This window comes from Musa acuminata, chromosome BXJ1-1, assembly GCF_036884655.1.
Source record: "Musa acuminata AAA Group cultivar baxijiao chromosome BXJ1-1, Cavendish_Baxijiao_AAA, whole genome shotgun sequence".
In the NCBI taxonomy this organism is placed as follows: domain Eukaryota; kingdom Viridiplantae; phylum Streptophyta; class Magnoliopsida; order Zingiberales; family Musaceae; genus Musa; species Musa acuminata.
The window spans coordinates 15,547,102-15,574,244 of NC_088327.1; the positions used below are offsets into that span (position 1 = coordinate 15,547,102).

Here is a 27,143-nt window from a genome sequence, read left to right on the forward strand (position 1 = left end):
AAATAAATAAAATCAATGGAAACACTATTTATATCATATTCGAGATTAGTTAGGCAAACTTTAAGGTGTTAAACTTATAAATGAACTATCTATTTTTCTACAATGATTAAAGTAAGCTGAATAAACTTTATAGTGTTTCATAAAATCAAGATGGAAATGATTTATGCAATCTGAGTATAATATTATAAATAAATATTTTTATTAATGTTACTAATTTCTATTAACTTGAGGGGTTTTTATAGTCCACATTGTATGCTATTCATCTTATAAATAAATATCAATTTTTTTAATATTTTTTTATTGATTTTATGGGTCTTTATAGTCCAATTTGACATATATTTATCTCGACTCTATGATTGAGTGTAACATAGTTTATTTATAAGTGTAACATAATAAAACGTATTTAACTCATATATAAAATAATAAGTATAAATCACTACTCTACTGATTTTTTATTTTTTTTATTTTTATTATTCTATGGATTTTTAAATTCTAATTTTATATATATATATATATATATATATATATATATATATATATATAACCGAAAAAGAAAGATAGAAAAAGAAGAAAAAAGAAAAAGAAGAAAGAATAAAGCAGAGGAAAAGGCTTTAAATAAATAAATCAAACATGGATGCGAACGCACCCAGCCCTAATCGCATCGTCACTCGTCGGTCGGCGCTCTGCTTCCTCGGCGACTCCTCCAGGTTCGATCTCTCCCCCCATAAACCCTGGTTGCCAATGCCTTCGTCGCGTAATTCGACGATCCATGGGACTCGTCGGACGCTGGATTTGGATCCTGAGCGTGTTCTTGGCCGTCCTGCGTCGATGTTCATGCGAGATCCGAGGGGAGCCCTTGTTCCTCGGATCCGCTTGGTGGGAAGTAGTAGTAGAGAGGATGAGAGGGCTGATCGGCATGTGGCGTGAGGACGTAAAATTAGGTCGAATGCCGGTTTTTTGAATGATGCTCTGGCGCTTGCTGATCGCTCTTAGTTTTAGGTCACGGAAGAAGTTGATCCTCCTCTTTCTTGTGTTGAGAGTAGATAGATTTTCGTACAACTTATTTTTATGTGTGTCGATGGTTGCGTTAGGATTCTTATATCCATGCGTGCTTCCATGTTGGAGGGAAAGACTGTGCGTTGAAATTTTGGGTGGATCGCTTTGTGGAGGAAATTCTTCAATAAATAAGACAGAAACTGTTGATAAATCTATAGTTTGTTGTTTCTTAAACGCTTCTTTGATCAACATCACTGTTGGGTGTGAAGCTGGAAAGGAAAGAACAAATTTGTTGCTAAGAAGGATACTCCTATTGTCAAAACTATGAGGGAAACAATGATCTATGCGTTGGTTGGGTTTTCTCTTGTCCTTATGAAGGTAGGCCTGGTGAGAAGATTTTCTGGGAAATAGTAATGCAGCTTTTGATAGTGAAAATTTCCTTGAGGAGACGCATCTCTGGCAAGTCCCTTCTCATTTTTATTTTTCCTTAGAGGCTTTAGTAAACTTGAAAATGGTGGTGTGGTGGTACTCAGAAGATAAGTTTGTCAGTTAGGCCACTCAATAACTGAATTATGAAGTCAACCATGGAGACTTAAGCAGGTGATATGTTTATACTCGCTTTGATTATAGTGGTCACTATAAGATTCAAAGCCTTAATGTTTACTAAAAGCCTCCTCATTCGATCTCAATTGCTACCTGAGGTGTGACATGCCTGATATCTTTTTTCCTAGCCATCTAATCAATATGTCTTTAATATATAATTTTATTTCTATTATTTTTCTTCAAACTATTGTTAAATTAAATGCCTTTTTTCCTAATACTACATTTCATTGGCCCTCTTTACTCTTTAGTACCTCATTTTATTGGTTATTCTTTGTCAACCTATAAAACATGTAGGTAAGAGAACAATGATCTCTTTTAGGTGGGTGTATCAGGGCATGCCCTTTTGTTGTATGTTGTTGTTGTGGTATTCTATGTCCTAAATGAAGGTTTTCATGAAGCTTTAGGGCTACAACCTGGATGCCACATGATAGGCTACCATGGTGTCCAAGCTGAGAAGCATGCTCGCAGTGTGCATAATGAATTTTCATTTATGAAAATATTTTTGTTATATCAAGTGGTTGAGATGCTAATAATTAAATAGATATAAGGCCTTTAGAGTTATTCCTTTTTTTATTTTATCATCCAACTAGAGGAAAATAAAGAAAGAAATAACAAATGGGAAATTTAAAATATGACTGGGAAATAGGTGATTAGTTCAATATATGGCTCCCAACTTCTATCAACACTACTTTTTTGGGCTCATCGATTCTTTATGAGAATTTCATGATTATTTGTCTTCTGCAACTTCTGTATCTTCTTTTACTTTATAGAATTTTGGATATTTCTACCATTTGAAATTCAACTTTCTGAATATTTAGGTTGATCTGCCAAGGAAATCTTAGGATGTACCTTCTTCTTTTTTCATGGTTTCCTAATGCTTATTCTTCTCTATCATTTAGCTTTTGCTTTCTGATGAAATCTACATCACCAGGCCTGTGATCGTTTGACTTGAATATCAAGTTACATGACTTGGTTTACTATGTACAACTGCAATTAGTCCGCAACATGAAGAGAACCAGTTAACCATGTCTACAAATATAGCTGATAGGATCAGTTTTGTGATTTTCTTTCTTATGGATTCCTGCACGATTAACCTAGTTTGGTTGGACCAGCTTTTGACAGCAATGTTTCTGCTTGACAGGCCAACAGAGGAGTGGGATCATTGTATTGCATGTTTGCGTTTTTAGCATTATTGCGACTCTCTTTTCTCTAGAAAATAGATTGTGTTTACATGATGATTCATTCAAATCATTGTTTAATAAGACAGATGTTGTGAATTGATGGAATGATTTATTAGTTTTGGTAGCCATAATAAAACATATTCCTGGACATGCTTGATGAATGCACATAGGATCATTTTGGTTGGTCCTCTTACATGAAATTGTTTTATGATTTTCATTTTATGTTCTTTTCAGGTCATTTTCGTGCTAAATATATGCTTATAGCAGCAGTTTCTTCCTTGCAAGGTTTATTCATTATGTAAATCTCAAATCCAGATTTAGTCAAGTGATATAAAGAAATGGAAGACTCGGGGATCTCAAGCTTTTGGGGACCTGTTACATCCACTACAGAATTGTGCGAGGAAAACTATGCCCATTCTTCATATATTGCAGAATTTTACAACACCATATCAAACATTCCTTGCATTCTTTTGGCACTTATTGGCCTTACAAATGCCCTAAGGCAAAGGTTTGAGAAAAGATTCAGTGTTCTTCACATTTCCAATATGATACTTGCAATCGGCAGCATGATATTTCATGCCACATTGCAAAATGTGTAAGTTTTTACTCAGCTGTTATTTCCTTTTTTCTGTTTTGGTTTCTTTTTTGAACAGTGGCAAATTACATAGGGAGTAAACTGGACAGTCACATTCTAATCTTTTGCTTAGCTCTATAAGTTTGTGCATGAAGAATTTTCAGGTCCCAATGCCATTAGATATTGGTTAATTCATTTATCAAGCATTGTGGTGGCAGCAATTAATTCAAGATCCAGTTTAAATGTTTAATACACTCTTGTGAATTAACTGAAAACACTGTAATCTGGCAACATCATGCTTCTTGTTTTTCTAGAAAATGAAGTGGTTAATTTGCAACTGTGATTAGTGGTTCTTGTGTTTTGTCAATTTTCCATGATAGTTATCTCGTGATTTTGTTGAATTCTAATCATTTGTTAATTATTATTCACATTATAAATTTGCTACACATTTATGATTATGAAATAAATCTACCATGTAAAAAAAAAACTGATTATCTCGGGAGTAGGTGGCAGGTGTTACTGGTCTCTGGTATCCTTTCTATTAAAAAATTGTTAGATATGTTCGAATATGTTGGATGCTTATCATATTCTTGAACTATAGATGGTAATATTAAGTGAGAGAAAGTTGACCTTTTGTTTTCAAGGCTAATTATATATTTATCTTCAAAGTTAATTCTCATGATGTAACATTTCCATAGCATGGCACCTACATGCACCTTCAGTTAAATGATGGGCCCCCATTGTATTAAGTGTGCTACTTTGCATTTTAATGATGTTAGTTTAATCGTTAGTGCTTAATTTTTTTTTCTAATGAATGAAGAATTGACTTATCCCATTACTTTCTTTTCGGTGTCTTCTGTGTTCTACTTGATTTAAGACAGTTGCACTTATGTGCTGCTTTTTCCAAGTATTTCATTGTTGGGTTTTTATTCTGTTGATTGGTTTTCTTTTGTTATTAGTTACATGCATGTTTCTTCTTGAATTGTTTGCTTGACATCATGAGCATTAATCCTCTTACCATGCATTTATTTAATACTTCAAATTCTTCTTCACCAACTGCTAGGATATTTTTTATGCATGAGATAATGTCACAACTAATTTTTCATGCTTATGAATAATTTGATCACATTTAAGTCACTTTCAGACTACAGCAGAGTGATGAAACACCAATGGTATGGGAGATGCTGCTTTATCTTTATGTTCTCTACTCACCGGACTGGCATTATAGGAGCACTATGCCGACTTTTCTTTTCCTCTATGGTGCTGCTTTTGCTGGTGTTCATTCATTGGTGCGTTTTGGAATAGGATTCAAGATACACTATGTTGGCCTTTGCCTTCTTTGTATTCCTCGGATGTACAAGTATTACATACAAACAAAAGATGTTGCAGCTAAACGGCTAGCCAAGTTCTATGTTGCGACAATTTTTCTTGGGACCATGTGCTGGTTGTTTGACCGGATATTCTGCAAGAAATTATCACATTGGTATATCAACCCTCAGGGTCATGCATGGTGGCATGTGCTTATGGGATTTAATTCATACTTCGCAAACACATTTTTGATGTTCTGTCGTGCCCAGCAGCTGGGTTGGGAACCACAAGTCGTTCACCTTTTTGTCTTATTCCCTTATGTGAAGATTCAAAAACCCAAAAAGCAGGAGTGAGAGGAAAGCATTTTGAGAAGTGTGGAATGCTGGTTTTCTTTTGGATTCTGGGAACAGATGTTTGTCTTAGCGTGCAAGCAAGCGATAACATTCTGTAAATGCACGTTTGTGACTTGGAGTTTGATGTTTGACATATTTTGTTAGTCTTGGAGATTCATGAACTGGCGCTTGCTATGTACTGTTCCTAAATTTGTAATCCATGCTGATAGGTTGGATCAGGAGCGAAGTTTCTTTTTTTCTTGCATGATATGTTACTAGGGTTGTAGATTCAGAATTGGATTCAATTTTTCACTTAATCATGTAACAGTTGTTCTTTGTGTCATGGAATTTACCAATCGAGTCCAACTAGACAGTTTAACTTGTCTTATAATTGACTTCTGCATGAGTGATACATTGTGTTATCAGTTGCTTTGTAGCTTGTCAGTGAACAAATGGATCTTCTTGACCAACATGAAATTTTTTATCATGTGCCGAACAAAGCTCGTGTGTCTTTTTATTTTTTTTTAAGCATCATCACATTTTTGGTGCATCATTTCTTTAACCGAGGCATTTTTTGTGACATCCAAACTGGTGTGCTTTTTTCCTGTATCTTGATGCTTCAAAAAATAAGGCAGGTAAGCCAATGTAGGTAATACATGAATGGTATAATTCTTGGTATTTTTTTCCTCTCTGATTGAGTTTTGCAAGATCCTTCTCACTCCATTAAGCCAATGAAGTTGTATTTTCTCATGTCAATCTTTATGGATGACATGCTACAATCCAGTCCTCTCAATTTTGAATCAGAAATGTTCTTTTCTAGTGATGAGTACATTTGCTGACTTAACAAATATCTGTGCAGAATCTCCTGTTGCTGTCTGCCAATGCGTGTATCTTGGTGTTGGGAGTGGGAACATTTCGGGTGTATCTTGGTGTTGGGAGTGGGAACATTTCGGATGGAGACACTAGCGGCATACGGTATGGCAGTTTGTGGTTTTCAGGTTTGATTTTAACACCAATATATCTGCTATTACCATTTGCCAATGTGTATATCAAGTTTATAACTGTTGCATGCTCCTTTTGATCCTAATCTCAATGCAACAGTTACTGGATAGTCAGACTTTTATAGTGGAGATCTTCTACAAAATTAGGTTGATGGAATGAACAAGGGAGGGAAAGAAAAGCTATGGCTCAATCAGCCATGGCAGTAGATAAAACAGAAATGGTGTCTAAAGCAACCACTGCAGGTAGGTATAAACCATTTTAACAGTCCATTTTTAACATGATTTTCCAACTCAAACAACAGGAAGAAACCAATTCCTATTGTCTTTAGTCGCAGGGCTGATTCATACTAATTGAAAATCCTAGAAAAAGAAAGACAAAATTATTTTCTGTGGCTTGCTGGATGAATACAAAATGATACATTCTTGAAATCTGGTCTTTTCTTATTCTTGCTTAATATGGCTCTGTACTAGACATTTTTAAGTTTATTTGTTTCATTTATTATACACTAGGACACTAAAGTCACAGACAACAGCTCACGTGTGCCTCAATAGCAATCCCTTTTGAATGTTTTACTTTCTGAAAGGTAAGCCAGAACAAAGCTTTGATGAACATAGCTAGCTCATACACAAGGTGTTAATCTCATCTACATGCATGCTTTTTTTTTTGGCCTCTGTCTCACTAGGATTGTACCTCTACATTTACTTAGCAGTTGATCTATGACTGAGATTATGTATTCTGACAAACTGACCATTAGTTGTCGGGAGAACTCAGAATCGGTGACCAATGTTTCTCCAATTAATTTCACCAAAATTTAGCTTGAAAGAAAAACTTTTTGGCTGCGAAGAGTACCTCCTTCACTCACAAAATCACTTTAATATCACACAAAAAAAAGAACTTAGTGTTCGACAAATGGACAAATTTCAGCTGTTTAATTATCACAACAAAGTTTGGTAAATGTCAATTTTGCTGTTCAGCTTGCAAGCAACTAGTGATGACTTCAACCAGTTTAACCATGGTGCTTTATGACCTAGACCTAGATATAGCATTTCACTGGACACGGAGTTAAACTGGAGTTAGGCAAGATGTCATTCGTCCCATAGGTAATGTTTAGGTAGAGATAGATAAAGATATAGCTTTATGACCTAGACCTAGATACGTCATTTCACTGGACACGGAGTTAAACTGGAGTTAGGCAAGATGTCATTCGTCCCATAGGTAATGTTTAGGTAGAGATAGATAAAGATATAGCTTTATGACCTAGACCTAGATACGTCATTTCACTGGACACGGAGTTGAACTGGAATTAGGCAAGATGTCAATTTTGCTGTTCAGCTTACAGTGAAGCAACTAGTGATGACTTCAACCCGTTTAGGTAGATATATGGATTCGTTATCATGGATAAAATTATAAATAGGATGTTTGATGTAATGATCGTGTATATTCTTGTCTTTCAGTTTTATTATTATTTTGTGTAACATAAAATGGGGCTTGACGGTTTAGGTTGTGTGTAATCATCACGCGAAGACAAAATTGCTAGAAATAGGTCATCCAGGTAGTCATTTTGGGGGAGGGGAGGGGGAGGGAGAGGAGGGATTTAGCTCTACAGAGTGGTGCATAGTGTCAGCCCAGCACTTAAGAGCTATCGGGTAGCACATATATAGATGGACCTTTGGGGTAGTGTTTATGGTTAGTTCACTATCTTGTTCTGCAATAGTATTATGTGAGTACTTATGGGGACTTTTGATTGTGACGAACCACCTTGGTCCATTTGTCACATGACCATTCAGAGATTATAAATTCTATACTTATAATTTGCATTGTTTATCAAGTGTTTATTAAGATGGTTGCTTGTTGAATCATAAGTTAAATGTTTCTTTTAACCCGTCTTCTCTTATGCAGGTCCTTAAGGGACTATAAGAGGTTTCGGAGAGGTTGATCATTTGCGGACGGACATGCATGATTGTCATATAACTTAGGCAAAACTAATTAAGTCTATGACAAATGATATCAAAGTGGGACAAGCACACTTAGTATGCAAATATGAGAGACATACCGAGGTTGCAATGAGAGCAGGCAACGTGCGCGATCGATTGAGGGAAGTGAGCATAAAGACATAGGGAAAGAAGTTGCTCAAAGGAGTGGGCATCCAAGATTGACATTCAAAAGAATAGCTAATCCTTCGCGCGAGAGATACCATAAAGATAAGTAAGCTGGGAAGAATTCCTAGCAAACAAAGATTGAGATGGTTTAGTTTTAACTACGACTCAACGTTGACAACCAAACTTGATGGTACTCAAGGCAAGTGGGGCAATTGACAAAGAATGAGAACATGCAAGGAGGGATGGGTTGCTTGGTGATCAAAAGAGTTTGTATGTAAGGGTTTGTATGCAAACGATAGACTATTCGTGGCCATCCTAAGATGATCGAAACTTGGTGCCATGGAGCATTGAAACTTTCTCTTTGGCATGAGAAAGATACATTTGTAGGAAGCTAAAGTGTGCAGTAAGTATAGTATGTTGCTAGGCTTTGAGAGGTGCAGTGGGGGCTATATTGGCGAAGGGTCACAATCTAGCAAATGTGTTTGTGGTATTTGAATAGTGCATAGTTTATTCGGCAAGGTAGAGTAGTCACTAAGGGATGGTGGTCTTCGAAATCTAGAGAGAAGAATGCAAAGATATAAGTTACTCCAATGGAACAAATATCTAGGAGGGATAAGCCCCGGTTATCTAGAGAGAGAATCATGTGCAAGAAACCGCACATATTGAAAAGGGGTATCTCGAGACAATAGCTCCACAAAGCTCAACGAATCGAGTGAGCGATAAGGAGTCATCGTATGATTTTGCACGAAGTAATGAGTTGGTGGACGTATTGCGAGATTACAGGGAGCAACCCAATGCAACATCAAACGAAGGCACACTTAGAGGTGATGTGGAGATCAGACTCGATAGAGGATTGACCCGTGGAATGATGGGCACAAGGGCCACGATCAACCTAACACGAATTAAGGAGCAGAACAACTTGGGTGGAATTTAGTGAAGTGCCCAAGTCATACAAAGGGAGTCGACATAAAAGATGGAATATGGAGTGAGGGCACGAAACTTTCCTCAGACAGAAGTCAAGGATATTAACTCTTATATAGGCAAGAGTGAGTTCATGTCGTTTCATGGGTCTATTGTTCTGATGGAATAAATATTATCTCAGTGAAGCATTTGACAAAGGAACTAAGGCGACTCAACTTACGAAGTACGAAGTTGGAGTCAGAAGGCTTTAGCATAGGGCAAGAGGACGTGAAGATAGGTACTCTTGAATAATATGTCGTAGTATTGTCATTTGAGTTGTCGCGAATAAAGTGATGCACAATAGAGATTGTGCTAGGGGCAGGGGCCTAAGATCCAAACAATGGCGTACCAAAGTTGGTGGACTTCGAGGGCTACTAGGTGATCAGTGATTTCAATAGGCGCTCGGGCGAGGCGAGGCCCGAGCGCCTCGCTTCATGTCCAAGCGCCTCGCTTCAACGAGGTGCCGCCTAGGCGCCGGGCGCTTCGGGCGAGCGCCCGGGTTAAACCAGGCGACCGAACCAGTGTTTTACGTCTGGTTCGGTCTCCAGTGCTTTAGTTGGTTCAATCGAACCAACTAAATCATCGATAGGCTCCCTCTCACGATTTCCCCGACTTCCCCAACCCTAACACTCGTGATTTTGCCGTCGAGATTTCTTCTTCGTTGTCGTTGCTCTCTGCTGCCACTACCGTTGTCATTATCGCTACTCGCCGCTACCACAATCGTCGCTCATCGTTGTTGTCGTCGCTCGCCGCTCCCGCTCCCACTCCCACTCCCGCTGTCGCTCGCCGCTCCCGCGACCGTTGTCGTTGCCTTAGCAGCCTCGGTCTTCTCACACTCTTCTTACTATACTGTTAACAGTATATTAACAATATATTGCTAATTGTATACTAATAATAGTATTTTTATTTATTAGATTAATAATATATTATTTTGATTTTAATATTATTATTTTTTATTTATTTAAAATTATTGTTAGGTTTCAGAATAAATGGCAAGTGTACAGAGCAACTCAATAGATTTGATGTAAAATTTTATTGTTTTGATTTTTGAGACTTTTTATTAAGATGACATTGTGATTTTGTACTCGATTTTCTTAATTTAATAACATATTTTTTATTTAAATAATTATATTAATTATATTATATATTTTTATATTTTAGCACCTCGCTTCACTCGGGCGAGCGCCTAGACGAGCGCCTAGCGCTTCGGGCGTTTTTGGACCTTGGCGCCTTTTGGCGCCTAACGCTTTTTAAATCACTGTAGGTGATATACTGCCCTAGAGCTACACTTCATTCGGGTGTGACCCGAGAGTGGGTGGAGGAAGGTTGATTGCCAAAGGGACGAACATAATTGGAGGTGACGAAAGTCCTGTGATGTGCTGGCAAAGGCCACATATGGAGAGATCGTATCCGAGTTCATCCCAAAAAGATCAAAATGTAATGAAGATGTCACTATGAGGCAACATGGTGTAGCGGATCATGTTGGAACAATTCGAGACAATGTGACACACACAAGATAAGTCCTCTAAGGGACTTGATCATACAGAGGTATAATCGGGAGATACTGGGAGCTCCATTTCGGTGAACAACATGACGGTAAGAAGGACTATGACTCAGGCGTGAATATCATGGTATCGTAAAGGCGGGTCTTTTGTGCGTGCATTAAATTTTGTATTGGATGAAAGCCTTGGTCATTAGTATATGGGGGCAGTGTGCCACCAAAGGGGAATTCCGTGTGCAAGTACCAATGAGTCCCATAAGAGCGATTGGATGGTTCGCCTACTCTAGAGCTCATATTCGCTTAAGGGAGCTCAACAACTTAGATGACAAAGCCAAGTGAATGTTGCTACCAATGATGTAAAGGATAACAAACTTAATACAAGCCCTACAACATGATGGAGAGGCTATGTATAAAAGTTGCAATCCAGTTTTTCTTAAACTAAGGGGAATCTCTCGAAGAACATAGAGGTGTTGAAGTAGGTAGTTAAAATGAGTGAGACAATGACGACGAGTCTAGAGAGACTTAACTATCTAAACCTAAGCGTCGGCTAGAATGAAGGTAAGCTTGGAGGAGTGCCATAATGCAGTAGAGGCGGATCTATCGATTGTGAAGAAAGAAATGCAAATACAAGGTGACGGATAGTAGGGCCATAGGCACAATAGTACCATGATACCGTAGATGTGAGACTTCCATGAAGTTATCAATCCCTTGCTCTCATTAAGGGAGAGTGCTTGGTCGTGAAAAGGGCCAAGGAGAAGGAGAATATGATGTGAGACTTTCGTGAAGTTATCAATCCCTTGCTCTCATTAAGTGAGTGTGCTTGGTCGTGAAAGGGGCCAAGGAGATGGAGAATATAAAGGCAAACTCTAGTTTTTGAGATAAGGTTAAAGGGCAGAGACCAACTAACTTCATAAGATCAGTGTCAATCAGTTTCTCATTAAAATAGCCAAAAGTGAAGAATGAGTTGATGCAAGAGTGCTTAACCAAGAAACGAAGTAGGTAGTACATGGTGTTGTACTTTTACTACTTAGAGGAATGGGCAATAGAGATGATGGAGAAGACGGTACAATTCCAAAGGCGACCAAAATTATTAGAGACTTACTCCAAGTCGAGGTAAAATTTTACTCTTTTCAGGTAAAACTTCTTGCATTCCAGAAATTTGATGGCAATGAGGAAGTGAATCACAATAGCTAACTCAATAGAAGGAGTGCATATACTTCGAGTGCTTCGGAAGTATGAGTAAAAAACAGGCGAAGGCTAGTAACCAACTCGATACATGGAGTATAACCCTCAAGGAGGTGGGTGAAGTTGAGTAACCTTTACTTTTTCAACTCTTAAGAGAATAAGCGAAATCGAGTATCTTAGTTCTCTTATTTATATAGCAGAAGAGCTCTGCATATGTTTAAAAGCCCTTCGAAGAAATTTAGTGGCAAATAACAATTGTCAAATCCTTACCAAATGGTGATCGATTTTATCGGGGATAGACTGTTCGCTTCATTTCCCAACAGAATACCAATTGAAAGCGAAAGTGATGCTAACATACTTTACAATAACTAAATAGAAGAAGAATCGATGGACAAATTTTACGGAGGAAAGACTTCAAAAAAACTTCAAAGTCGACGAGGTAATGCTCGTTAAAACTCCAAAAGACATCCAATCAATTCAAGCAGCACAAGACATTTGAGAGATTAGCGCATAATAAGGAAGGTCTTTTCTTTCATATGAATGATCTATAGCAACCAACAAGGATCAATACAACTCGATCAACCCTACACAAAAGTCGGAGTCATCAACGAGCTAAAACATTATGACAAATTAAAATTCGATTACTCAACAACAATGATGGAGAACAATTGGGAGCCAAGAGGCATGTTGCAATTAGAGCAGAAGATAAAAGATTCAACAAAGGTAAGGAGATGCAGCGTTCACAAAGGTTTTGACAAGGACGTCGAATGAATAAGTGAGGGAAGAATATCATAGACAAAATTATAAACAGAGTATTTAGTGTAATGGTTATGTATGTCCATATCTTTCGGTTTTGTTCATGCTTTGCTCAGCATTTATAGAGCTTGCACTAGGTTTAACAAGTTTATTTTGGTTGACTTTTATTGTTATTTCACACTTGTAAACGTAGATTGTGTGTAGTCATCGCGTAGAGGTAAAACTGTCCAAACAGACTATCTAAGTAGTCATTTTGGGGGGTTTCTAGTTTCGCAGAGTGGTACAGAGTGTCAGCCAGTACAATACTTAGGAGCTACCCAGGTGACACATGGTTGGATGGACCGTTATGATAGTGTCTAGAGCTGGTTGATCGTGACGGATCACCTTGGACTCTTTGTCATATGATCTTTCATAACTTATGAAATTTATGTTTGTAATTTATATTATCTATGATCTATCGAGTATTTATTGAAATGATTAGATCCCAAATTAATTTTATTTATTTATTTATTTTTTAATTTTTTTTAGAAGATTAATATTTTACGAATGGATAGAGCTTTGGATTAGCAAAGGACTGAGTAGGACACATCCTGCTACAGTATAAGGAGCAGCCAGGCATGTGGAACCACCCTAGGGAAGAAGACAAATCCACACAGCTGCCTCCTATCACATCCCACCATGCACAAGAGACCGAGCAAATTGCCATGCGGAGCTTAGTGTAACTGAGTGATGCATCTCACATCTCATACTACGACATGACTGGGAAGCGTCTAAACCTGCCAATTACTTGTTTGAGCAAATGTATCATTTAAGGACGTACAAGGCGACCTTCCCACAGAAGTTGCTCGGAACAAGACAAGCTGCAACACCGTGTGGGTTGACAAATATGGGGTATTATGTTTCAGGAGGGTTCTCATTTGGAGGTAACAGTGACCACCGTGGAACAAAACAGTGCAATGGGTAGATAGTCTATAGATAGCCTAAGTTATTAGCATTAATTATATGCACACACATATAGATATATATATATATATATATATATATATATATATATATATATATATAGGAAAACCATCTAGTATAATTTTAATTAAAAATTAAAAATAATGAATTCTCTCTTAGAATTGTTAATCGTTATTATGGAATTGTGCAAGTAATAAGTCATCCTTCGCAATTTACTATATTACCTTATATTACATGTCTACCACTTGACCATACTCTGGGCATGAATATATGATTGTCCAATAATAAATATATTATAATCCTCATCTATAATAAATAATTATGGAATATATTGATTTGATGATGTATTCGACTCACTCATAAACTTTCATAATTTATGATGCTATCTAACATAGTATAGATCAGGATTATAATAGATTTGTTACAAATTTTTAGAGGATGTTATCTAACTTCGTTTGTAAGAAATTTGATTGTTGATAGTAAGATTATGAGATTGAATCTCGTATTCATCGTTTATCCTTAAGAAAAATTGATCATATCCATTAACATAATATTGTCATACTGGATGCTTCTTATCAATATCTAGTGAGAGTTACCGTGACAGACTGTAACAAGGGACCAAGTGAATGGGTGCATTTATATGAATGTGGAGGGTAGGGATGATGAAAGCAGCTTATGACCACCACCATGCACAGCATCTGCTTTCCCATCCACCTGTTTGTTCATCTCATCCATGTATCTTTCCATCTGCTTGTTGTCTTTACTTCTCTTGTCCCTCCCAGCTCTTGGCTTAAGTTTGATTTGTTGGTGTGAGAGGTTGAAGCTGCCAGCATGATCTGGTCATGGATCCAGGGTTGTCCATTCATGGCTCAGAAGCTACCATGAGCATCTACAGTGGGTAATTGAAGAATAGGATGATAGGTGTAGGAAGATTAGCTGTAGAGACCAGTGAGTGCTACGTTCTTTGAAATCACCATCTCCCACCAACAAGGCACAAGGATCAACACCATAGGAATCATTAAACATACCAAAAGCTCTAAAGATGTACCCCCCCCTCTATGCCCACAGAGAGAGAGAGAGAGAGAGAGAGAGAGAGAGAGAGAGAGAGAGAGGAGAAGACTTCTTTTGGGTTTGACTCCATCAGATCATCTGGCAGTTTCAATCACTCACTCACCAACAGAAGGCTGAATTGCATAGAAGGCTCACAAAAAGTTGTTTGATCTTTTTGCTTCTTTAATTTCCTCTCTATAGTTTATGCTACTGACTTTTCCTCTTCACCTGTCTTTGTTAGCTATGAAGAGCATCTCACATACATTTTGGAAGAAATCAATCATAAAATTTGAGGTAAGAATTTTCCTACTATGTCTTGTTTCATATGCAGTGTGCCCAATGAAGAAGCAGTTTTTGTTGTTGAGATGAAAAATGTAGAGTAAACAAGAAAAATATATTTTCATACATAAAGAGAATTAGGTGTAAATATATGTTAAGTAGACTAATAGAAGAGATTTGGCAATAGCATTTGGGATGCAAGAAAGGATATAATACAGACATATAAGAAGACTTTAGTGAAACTATAAATAAAACCTGCAGTCTTAACTTATATTTTTTTATAGAGTGCTTATTTTTGAGATTTAAACTCTGGTCTCTTGGCTTTAAACTATATCCTAACAGAAGCTCATAGTTAAGGCTATGCAGATGTTAAGTCTTAACATGAAATCATGAATGTTGAGATGAGAAAGGATGAACATAAGTTCTACATATCTTTCTTGCAAAAGACATCTAACAAAGGTTTCTAGTAATATTCTTGTTTGGAAATCTTCTTAATTTGCCTTTTAAATTCATTTCTTAGTTAAATGATCACCATGAACAGTGAGCAAACATGATGAATTCAGCAAAAAGATAAAAGCCCATAATGAAATATCATCATCTTCATGCCCACAAGAAATGTCCCTCTTCTTTTGGAAGTACTACATGTTAAAGATGACAAACAGGTAGTATAACAGTGGGAGTTGGTGCAACAGTTCACTTGATAACATATCCACGCTAAACAAGCAATCATGTGCTGTCTTTCCCTGCTATATATATATGCTTTGATTGCCATTGGCATCCTAAAATGACTTCCCATGTCTGCACACCTTTGTGATTTCATGGGGGTTTGCAAGGCTAAGATAATAACAACTTCCAAAGAAATCAAGCAGTGAATGAAGCCACCGAGTCTCGATATAAGTTTCTTAAACTCTTTTTGTTGCCCCTCAACCCGACACAAAACAAACACAAAGCTCCTGATACACATCCTACAATCATTATTACAATATCCATCGGCTGGCTTTCGGTAGCTGCATAATTGTCATTCTTCCACTACATTATCTATCTTTGGGCATTTATCACAATGAAACAAGTAGACCAAGATACATAAATAGCAGCAAGAAATCCTCTTAAGAAACATATATTAGAGCCATTGTCGACTGACAAATATATACCTAATCCAAAAGCATGTCCACAAACCAAATATCTTCATTACGATCCGGTGAGCATAAAAGTGCTAAATCTAAGAAACTAAAGTTGGATGTGCCAAGCAAGGTTCAAATCTGATTCAGCAATTTTCAGCATAAAAAAATGGGTGAAAATGCAGAGGATGGTTGAGATAAACAGGCAAGAGTTTATCTCAGATAATAACAGAACCCTGCCACAGTACTCTTGATTCAGAGAGCAGGGTGGGATTCCAAAGATATGATAAACTTTGCAGCATTTCATGTTAAAGGTATTGAATTCAATCTGGTCAACTACTAAGGTTTCTGACAAGAAAGGAATTTGCTCAAACAGGGAAGGAACTTCAATATAATGAATTATTTTAGACAGACAAGAAGCTTGATATATACATAATACATATATATGTCTCAAAGATGGGATCTGAAAGCAACTTTGCAAAAAAGAAAAAGAAAAAAAAAATCTCAAAGTTATGCTATGTAGGATTGCTGTTTCCCCAAACCTTGGAGTTTTACCACCAACAGAATAGAAGGTTCTTCCACTAACCATATGGAAAAGAGTGAACCATAGTTCTGAAGACCGGCAGAAGTAGTTAGAGGTCTTGCACAGCATGACCTTCCCAAATTATACAAGCTCTACAAACAGGAGAGAGAGAGAGAGAGAGAGAGAGAGAGAGAGAGAGATTCAAAATATGAATTTCTAAAAGGAAAAACTATGATCTAACTTTGGTCTTATGTACAAGGACTATGATCCTAGACACAATTCAGAAAGACCTTATGGTTGATGGATAAATGGCTGTCATGGACAGAAAAGGAGCTATCACAAGATTGTTTTTCATTTATTTTCCATTGTTTCCTTAAAATGGCCAGAATAGTACATTTTGCTAATAAACATATATGGGAAGTTGTCAAAAACTCTTAACTACCACTCTTTCTTTCACTATTTAACTAAACTTTTCTATGAAAAACTTAGAGATTACTCAAATGTTTTACATCCAATACAAAGAGAGTTCCTCTTCACAAAGGGAAAAAAAAAGATGTCAAGAGTGACTACTGATGCAAACTCATAAAAGTGCTTTGCCTTTAGTACCTCTACTCTAAATGTAATAATCAAAAGAACATGACAGGTTTACATTACAGAACATATACCAAAAAGAAACTGATTTTTACATGCATAACTTGTGAATATTTAGAAGCTCACAGTCAAAATATGCCATCCTACATTAATCAAAGGTCACCTGGATCACCTCCAACTCCCTTAATTAGCTTGATGATATCTATTCTATCCTTCCTCAACAACAGCTCCATAACTTAATTAGTCACAAAATAGCAAACTGTATACTGGAAAGGAGAAAAGCCAACTACAACAAGCCAACAAAGAGAATGGGGTTTGATCAGGAGCGAATAGCAGACACAGCTTCCTCTTATAGGAGAGGAGTCAACAATATAAATATATAAGAAATAAGAGAACCTACATAGTTTTCCTCAATTTAAGATGTACAATACCCCCCTCCTGTCTTTCTCTCAAATAATAATAGATCAGTCAGCGAAGGAAAAGAATCTTAAACAAAAGCCATCCTTCATAACAAGAAAGGTGTTAAGAGAAATGAAACTAATATATTATATATGATGAATTGAGCTTAAAGATTACTCATCCAGCAAGATCGATAACTTGCACAACAGATATGAACTTCCCAAAGATGCTATCAGAAAAGCAAAGTTTGCATAGCAGCTATGACAGAAGGGGGTTAATGATTTTCAACAATAGTATACTCATGGTACACTGTGTGAATATTTCTTTATTGGTTGGTTATGTACGATAACAATCCTCCGAGATTCAATCTACAATTTTATCTCTTGTATATGACCATAGTTGTCTCACTAAGCCAAAGACTGTTATCTTTAAAACAAAGCAAAAAGAAAGTTATTGACTGTCCCAAGGTATGCAATACCGTACCGTACCGATGTTTCGAGGTTGGCTCGGTACGGTACGGTACCAACATACCGAACGGTACACCAGGGTTTGCCGAGCGATTTCCTCCTACTATAGCACTGTAGCACTGCTACAGTGTAACAATTTGTCCGATAGCGGGCGGTCCGTGTACCGGTATACCATCGGACCGGTACGTACCGCCCGTGCTGGACGGTACCATTCGAAATTGCATACCATGAACTGTCCTCTAATTCATTTAGCCCCTAGTTAAAATCTGACATCTACAGGCAATCATTCCTATAAATTACAAATCAATTCTTTGTAAATGAAGATTAGACTCAAATAAAGTTGTTTTTAACAGCTTCACTAGAAAAAGGACATTGATTGGGTCCCCTTAGAGGGTTAGAGTCACAGATGTCAATAGTAGAGCAAGAAATAACCAATACTCTGTTGCAGTAATACAACCAATACTAGGTACTCTACTGATGATAATTAACAAACTAAATGATGCCTCTGAATTCTAGTAGATCATCCCATGAATATTAGAAACACAAGTAATATGAAATTTTCTATCAACACTTATTAAACTTGTTTCCCACAATCTTCAGTGTAAATTTGTCTATGCAAAATGTACTAAAAAATCTCTAAGTAGTTCACATACACTCCAGAATATTCAAGTTCTCACATTGATTAATAACCACTTCAGCCTGTTTCAGTTATTAAGCAGCTAGAAAAGCCAGTAATTCGTTAAATGAGCCATTGGAAAATGCACCCATGTAAATGAACCATATTTCCAGATATTTAACAACCATCTAAAACATACCGCTTACTTATGAAGAAAAATTAGAAGCATCTAACAATCACAGCATTGACAGACATGAAGAGAAGAGAAAGGAAAGTACTACTCACACTGAGTTTTCCTATACATAAATATATTAAAGAGAAACTTAAGATAAGAAGGTAGACTCAAAGATATCCATTGACATTGTCTCATATATATTTCAGGGTCAAGACACCTGTAATTCATTTGAACATACAAAATTGCATGGCCACTGAGTAGTTGGATGACTGACCTTGCACACTGCTAATCCATAACACGTCCGAACTATAGTCATGAGTAAAGACAGTTTGAAAGAATGCTGACTCTGGCTTCTCTTCTGCAAAGCAAAGACTAGTTCTTTGAAAATTCAGCTCATGTTCAAAGCCTAAAAAGCTTCCTCTGCATGCATTTGCTGCAACTGCATATCATATGGAAATACTACCAGGAAGTTGTTAGCAGCTACATAATCAGCCCCACAAAATCAGATCTACTTCATTGTGATAAATCAGTGTTCAATTTAGGATCAGAACGCTGTCTTTTATGTTCTCGGTCCCCTAAATATAGAGAAACACAAAGATCTTCATCAGATGAGTTCCCAAGTGCAGATAAGTTCTTCCTTTCTGGGCTGTCTTCTTGAGTCCGACGCACTGGGGACATGCTGATGAAGTTTGGGATGAACTGATGCTCTTCAACATTCTTTACCACCTCAATGGTATCCACCTGAAATTCAACGCCTGTAAAAGAGGGTCTGATCTCTGAACCAGAAGCACCTTCAGGAGGAAAATGTTGAGGGTTAATGCCTAGAGGTTCGTATATCTCATCCATCTTTTCATTTGGAAAGGTGCATGCTGTAGGAGATGAATCGTCAACTGTGGAATTGATTGCTGCTACTAAAGCAAATCTTTGTTCCCGTAGTGCATCTTTAATCAAGATGAAGGAAAAGTAAAAACAAATGTTTCAAAGCACGGAAATAAGAGAGATGGTGTTGCAATATGACACAATATCTAACAGCTCATGATTAAGCCAGAAGAGCAAACCTTGAAGTCCTTCGCTTGTAGTTATAAGATCAAGTTCCAAAAGATCAAGAAGACGACCTAGGTCAACTCCGCTAGTCCAGTTCTCAGGACCTTGACCACTTTTAAGCTTCAATCTTCCACGGTTGGCTGTTCCACCCCAAATGATCCCTATAGGCTGTGGCTTCTCCCCATCTTGTCCTGACAGAATTATGAGACTCCCACTATCACCTTCCAGATCAAATGTTTGTTGGTTCTCACCCACAACAAGGAAATCTGTTAAGAAGCATATTCCTTTTTCATCATTATACTCTAGAGCATAGGCCACTACAATGCCAGTTGTCAAACCAGAGCTTCTCCCAACCTTCACCACTTGTCTCCCAATTAAGCTGTTGATTGGAGATTGTAGATCTGTAACCTTAACATTTCCAATCTCACCCAATCCTTTCACTGTAGTGGTGATGCAGGCCACATCAAAGTCATCAGCAAAGGGAATAAAAGCCCCATCTGCTCGCACAAAAGTTTCTGCAGGTGTCTCACGAGGTAAGAGGTATGTTGGGAATCAGAACATCATTCAACTAGTAAGTATAAGAACCAAGAGAGATGATCAACCATGTAACAAAGTGATCAGTTGTAATATACCCTCAATAAAAGGTAACAGAGAATCTATTTGGGTTGATCTTCCGATCCATGCTGACTGGGTTTCATGTTACTAATGAATATTACAGATTGTTCATCATTACATAATCTAATAAACATTTTTGCAGGATTTTGTTAGCTTATCCTATATGCATAAACGAGATTCTAGAAAGGCATTTAACAACCACTAGTAACTTTCTGGTCTTAGAAAGATATGCAATAGATACCGAAACGGATATTCAAAGATCTGACAATTAGAGATGTTTAACTCCATGCAATTACAAAAAAAATAATTTGACTATATTACCTGGGTTTGTTCCAGCATAGATCCCATACCAAACGTCATCTGTGATGAAAGATGTTGCCCTTTCAACAGCACCCAAATAGACCCCAGGTCCAAGATTAGGTGGTAAAGGATGAAACATCTTCTGGTTAGGGTAATCTAAATCAACTGCAACATGGCGGTTTGTGAGAAAACCAACTTGTTTGTTACCTGTTCGACTTTTCACAATAGCACCTAAAGTTCCATATGTTTCTTGGCTTGCAACCTGCATATAAGAGCAAAAATCATAAATCTGATACTGCCATCATAATACAGCACGAAAAGAAGTATAAACATACATATGGATCAGAGGCAATTAAAAAAATGTCAATATGCTGGAAACAAGCAGCATATTGTCATTTCTACATATTCTACATCAAGGTTTTTAATCTCGTACCATACTGGTGTAAAGCTCGGTATGGTTCAATACAGGGTATCGAGCAGTACGCCTAAAAAGGGCATAAAACCCTTCCCCAGCCCTGTCTTTAACCTCTTACTATCCATCTCAGTAGAAATGAGCAATGACGAACAACCATCCTCAGTCACCGAAATGAGGCGATTTACAAAGGCAACGCTGGGTCGAGTCCCATCGTCCGATGGTGTGGCTAGGACGGGGGTTGCGACAGGACCAAAAGAGGAGGAGTTGAGGTCGGAGGGAGGCATCTTCTTCTTTCACGAGGGCTTCTTCAAGCGGCGGGCAACAAGCGGGCACAGATGGTGTCAGAGGTCCCGACGACATGGAAGGTGGTCAAGATGGTGGATAAGCGGCATGCCTCCTGGGGCGACGTAAGGAAAATGGAATGAGCAACGTAGAGCTCCGAAAGCCTCTCCATTCTCGACTCTTCCTTCTCTATATTGCGCTCAGTCTGTCGCTTGTTCTCCTCTCTCTCTCCCTCTCTTTCTATGAAAAGGGCAAAGAAAAGGAAGCAAATTTTTGTGTTAGAGCACTATTACAGATGGTAACGATTGATTTCGACCATTACTGACATGTATCGAGTGATAATGGTCGAAATTTCAACCGTTACCGCTCGATACAACCCTGTATCATCCGATACGGGGCTATATCAATTATACTGCCTGGTAGCGAGCGGTCCGTATACTAGTCTGCTAACGGTCCGTGTACCGGTTTGCTGATGGATTGGTACGTACCGCCCATACCGGGTGGTACGGTTCGGTTTTAAAAACCCTGTTCTACATAATGATGATAAAAAGACAATGACCTCATGTATGTATATATATATATATATATATATATATATATTTTCAAATGATATCGCCCGCTACATATATATATATATATATATATATATATATATAAAATTTCAAATGATACCGCCCGCTACCGTTGATTGGGGCTGTTTCCGCCCCGTTACCACACGAAATCGATCAGTGACGATCAATTTCGACCGTCGCTGCCCGCTACTAGGCGATATTAGTCGAGGGAGAAGGAAGAAGAGAGAGAAGAAAAAGGAGAACCTGAAGATCCGATGCCGCTCTCCCTCAACGATCCCGATCCATCGCCGCCCTCCCTCGCCAGACATCGCAGATGAGATGTCGCCTCCTTATCTGAGGCGACAAGGCCTCGACGTTGTCGGCGACTTCTCCTCATCCGCACAGGGAGAAGCTTTGCGGGGAGAAGAAACCGAGCAGAAGAAACGAGGCAACATCGCCCCTTTTTTATTTTTTAACTTTTTTATTATTTATATATTTATATACTGAGCGATACACTAGAATGTATCGTTCGGTATACTCATACCGTACAAGACCAAGCTAAGCTCGATACTCCAGTATGGTACGAAATTACGAACCTTGATATATATATGTGTGTGTGTGTATACATACATACATACATATATACCATCAAGGATCACAATTTGTTTTATCAATCCTATAGTTGTTCTTGGTGGAACACCCATATGCCTAGCAAGGTGCCAGCCTCATGCTAAGCAATATGAGCCAATTTATATTGCTAATAATGTAAGTACACCCCTCCAACAGACTGGTACGTATCGCCCATATTGGGCAGTACGGTTCGGTTTTAAAAACCTTGTTCTACATAATGATGATCAAAAGACAAATTCCTCGTATATATGTATGTATATGTATGTATATATATATATATGTATGTATATATATATATATGTATGTATATATATATATATATATATGTATGTATATATATATACATACATACATATACATATATATATATATATATATATATACATATATATATATATGTGTGTGTGTGTGTGTGTGTATCAAGGATCGCAATCTGTTTTATCAATCCTATAGCTGTTCTTGGTGGAACACCCATAAGTCTGGCAAGGTTCCAGCCTCATGCCAAGCAATATGAGCCAATTTATATTGCTAACTCATACCAAGACTTAAGCAAACTGTTGCAATACAGTGAGTACGCAATTGGGCAATGCCCCTTTATGTTAGCAATCCCTAGATCTACAGGAAATAAGACATGTTAACCAAGAGACATTTAAAGACATAATTTAGGTAAGCGTTAAAGACGGTTGTCTCTTCAAGGGTCAAGCAGTTTGATGAACTTGAAAGCTCCTTGACAAGGGGCTTGATAGCTGGTTTTTAGAACCCAATCCCAAGGCTTTTGCCAACTGGCACCCAATCTCCTCTATAAAATGACACCATATAAGTGTAGAGCTCCAACCTTCCAGAATTGATTGGTCCACAATTTACATGCATACATACATACATACATACATACATACATACATACATATATATAGTCTCAAGTCTCAACACATTACTATGCAATGCCAATGAATATAACTACCCAATTTAGCATGGCAGCAGTACACAAGACTTAGAATCTTGCTTTACAAGATCGTAAGTCAGGCTCAATCCCTCAATCATGGTAAACTATTAAGATTGAGCATAAACAAACATGTAACTATAATTTACATGGTTTTAAAAAGTCACCGATCTCTGTCTAGACCAAGTGAAAAAGGAGGTTAGCCACCAGATAGTTTGTTGGACACTGATAACTAAAGAGTCTAGCCACTTTCTCCGGCTAATATTTGAGATAGACATGGTAGCAATTACTAACTAGCTAATCTTATTTTACAAAATTTAGGCATACTTGTGAATATGCAGACGTATGCAACCAAGATGATAATAGAATTTGTCATACATGATTCATCAACAAGAATAGACAAATTGGTCCACTAATGTTAAAGGCATTCAAACAACTTCTTAAGTTCAACAAAAGCAGTCAAATTATCCTCTGAAATAATAATTTACAGCAACACTTGGAAAATACTTGCAATTATTTCACCTAACTCGCAGCCAAATGCTGAAAACTCATATGGCAGCTTACTAGAACAAAATAAGACCAAGGAAATACATGCACAAGAGCAGTATAGAACTAATATCTCACTGATAGATGAAAAAAGTTTTTATGCATCTGATGCAATGATATTTAGCTCACCATTCACAATGTTAGAGTGATTTTACATAACAAACGAAATTCATAAACAAGACAGTATCAACATTATTTACCTGAAGTTTACAAAATCATAGACATTATGCACTAAACGGGAAACAGGGTGCATTTCTATGTTCACATAAATCAATTACATCAGTCAGACCTTTAATTTAGAACATATAGAAGCAGGATAACTGCGGTAGTACCTGAGAACCTGAACCTATACATGGATCACTTCCACGTAGGCCATCCACGAGCTCATTATACAGTTGCTCCTTAGGAGTCGGTGCTGGTGCACCATAGTAAGAGAATTCTACCACATCCACATCACACCACACACCCCCTGGTCCCTGTTCACCGTAAAAGTAAACTGCATTAGTAAGAATAGATCACTCAAATGTAACAGGTTGTAGTGAAACTCCATAAGCACATAAAGAAACCAAAAAAGTCAAGCAAATAGTGATACATACAGTAGCACTGTTAAAATGACAAACAACTCCTACATCATATTACAACAAAGTACCAGAAAAACAGACTATTGTTTACCTCAAGAGCAGATGGTAGACACTGACTGTGGCTGAGCCATTTTCTATGAACTTTCCGAGCAACAAATACAAGAATTGCTGGGATATTTGTAAATGTACCTTTTCTGATGCGAAAGCCTATTGCTGTACCTAGACTATAACGACGCAAAATTTTGCTGTGAAATGCTCTTATTGTCATGAGGTCAAGCAGTGTTGTGGCCTGTTGCCCTTTTGGAAGCCGGCCAAGATGTGCTGGCAGTACTCCTTTCTGAAGGTTCCCAAAATAATTAGCTCGGCCTTCAGCAGCACCATGTAACAGTGTAGAGGTCGGCCAAGAAAAGTATGCAGCAGCACATTCAGAATGTTGACCACCTGATGCAATAGGTTGGATAGGAGATGTACTATAGGAGTGGAGATGATTGCATAAATTTCTCTCCATGTCCAAGGCTGATTCATCCGATTGTGTTGACCCTGAGTGACGGCATTGGGTGTCTGAGTGCCTCATTAGGCAAATTTTCTTTCCTAACAAAGTTTACTTGCTTGGCCCACCTCAAACTGATCTCTAATTTGCATGATCAAGATCAAATGTCCAGGAAATAAAATCTGCAAAACTAGACACCATGTACACACAGTTTTTTGAATTGGATATTCAACCATCAGAAACCATATTAGTCTATGAACAGACATTGCAAAAGTCCAAAAAAGTGACAAATTACATGAAGAATGAATACCACAATAAAATAGGTAAAAAAAGTTTCTTTTGACGCTTACTAAGATGTTACCATGTCTTGTGAATAGAGAATAACTTACTGAATATAGCGTCTTAATGACTTTTGTAAAAGAACATAAAAAATTTAGCACCTGTATAATATCTTAGAAGAAATAGTAGAATTTTCAATTCTCTCCGGCATGAAACAGAAACAAGAGGTATAGGTGCTTTACAAAAACAGCAATAGACAGATAAAATATGAGAAGTGGCTTCATATAAATATCATCTAAGTTCTCTTTTTCTATGCCAATCAAGTTGATATATATAAATATAAGGCACGTTAAAAAAAAAAGGAAAAGATGGAAGATCGAGATCCATAGAAGAAAATTAATGCTTGAACGAGAGTCCTACCAGACAAATATAGTCTGTTTACAGCATCAGTAAAGGCAATTTTTTTTCCTTGTTACTTCCTTTTCTCATTAAATGAACTCCAAGCAACAAAGATGGTGAGAAATAAGCAATTGCTTGGAAGAATGATAAGCCATAAAGCATGCAAAACGGGTAAAACTAATCATAATATAGGAAGGGCTGGGTTCTTTAAATCTGCAGAACATGGAAAAACACTGAAGTAAAAGTGAATAAAGATTCGGAAAGACAAACAATAGGGTAAGCACAATATTTTCAAAAGACCACCTCGTCTGCTCAACTATGATCAACAGAAATATATGAGAGCTAGCTCAAGTTACTCAGAGAGCCTAGTGAGATTGCATAAGGTTCAGAACGAGTCCAAAGCAAGGAAACACAAAGGGAAACAGGCACAAAGCCAGCATCTTTTCCCATAGAGTAGAGCTTCGAGCAAAATGTTATTGCCAAATAAGAAACCAAAGAAAGCCCAGTTCAAAAACTAAGAAGGCCATCATCTTTAGATGGACTCACAACGTCAAAAACCCATTGTCCCCCCTACATCGGACGAACCTAAGAGTCTGAGAGGATCAAAGAGTGTGTCTACCATCTAAAAAACACATCTTTCGGCTCCTAAACCATGGAGCCGGCAGCAAGAAGCGATCTTTAGATGATTTCTCCAGAGTGACGAGGAGGAGACCAATCTAAGGCTCAAAGGGCAATGGAGTATATACTGGAAGCCAAGGCCCTCCACTTGAGATGCCCTTGAAGGCTTTTGGGAAAGTTGGCCACTAGCCAATTGGACAAAGAGCTTTTAGTAGAGCAAGAGAGATGGAAGGATGGTGAGAGAGAGAGAGGAGCGTAGGGGAGAGGAGAGGAAGGAGGAGATCTAAAAGTTCTAAAGGAGCAATGATGGAGAGGGCCACAACGCAGTCAGGAAAGGGCATAGCTCTATTGTGGAGGGAAAAGACTGGGGAAGACTACTGTTATGGATATGTGCATTAAGCCACCACTGAGAAGAAATCATTGTTTATGAATGCAACATACTTGGTGGGATCAAACAGTGGCTTCTTCATTGCCCCTTTTGTTTTCTTTTATCCCCAAGAGATAAGTTGATCTATTGCTTAATTAAATGACTACAAAACCTGTCCTGTTCATTAGAGGATCACAAAAAAGTTCATTTTTGGGGCTAGTCCTCCCTCCAGATTGGTTACAAAAATAATCATGTTCATTAGAGGATCACCAAAAAAAAGAGTAATTTTTGGGGCCAACATTCTATTTGCTTCCCTAAATATATGAGTAATTTTGTACTCATCAAAGCATTGTAAAAGAAGTTGCATGTCTCTAACTATTGATAAAATGTGCCAAGGGGATTTTTTTT

General features: G+C 37.7%; 2 protein-coding genes across 7 annotated transcripts; one reads left to right on the forward strand and one right to left on the reverse strand.

Annotated features, from left to right (window-relative positions):
* The first annotated feature begins 578 nt into the window (after positions 1-578).
* On the forward strand, positions 579-5,385 carry LOC135676154 (alkaline ceramidase-like). Of its 3 annotated transcripts, none has more exons than XM_065187019.1 (3): positions 579-707; positions 3,015-3,375; positions 4,499-5,385. In XM_065187019.1, the coding sequence occupies exons 2-3, from the start codon at positions 3,119-3,121 to the stop codon at positions 5,013-5,015; spliced, it is 774 nt and encodes a 257-aa protein (XP_065043091.1). In that variant the 5' UTR covers positions 579-707; positions 3,015-3,118; the 3' UTR covers positions 5,016-5,385. The 3 variants fall into 3 exon arrangements, with proteins under 3 accessions (XP_065043091.1, XP_065043099.1, XP_065043105.1); XM_065187027.1 differs by having other exon boundaries at positions 585-707; positions 3,066-3,375; XM_065187033.1 differs by having other exon boundaries at positions 595-707; positions 3,096-3,375.
* A 13,441-nt stretch (positions 5,386-18,826) lies between these two features.
* LOC103998092 (protein NARROW LEAF 1) lies at positions 18,827-26,741 on the reverse strand. Of its 4 annotated transcripts, none has more exons than XM_009419503.3 (6): positions 26,370-26,741; positions 24,674-25,254; positions 24,334-24,477; positions 20,659-20,899; positions 19,737-20,237; positions 18,827-19,619 (listed from the first exon to the last, which is right to left on the reverse strand). In XM_009419503.3, the coding sequence occupies exons 2-6, from the start codon at positions 25,154-25,156 to the stop codon at positions 19,192-19,194; spliced, it is 1,797 nt and encodes a 598-aa protein (XP_009417778.2). In that variant the 5' UTR covers positions 25,157-25,254; positions 26,370-26,741; the 3' UTR covers positions 18,827-19,191. The 4 variants fall into 4 exon arrangements, with proteins under 4 accessions (XP_009417778.2, XP_009417770.2, XP_018683932.2 ...); XM_009419495.3 differs by having other exon boundaries at positions 24,674-25,262; positions 26,336-26,741; XM_018828387.2 differs by having other exon boundaries at positions 24,674-25,262; positions 26,297-26,741.
* Between the last annotated feature and the right edge of the window lie 402 nt (positions 26,742-27,143).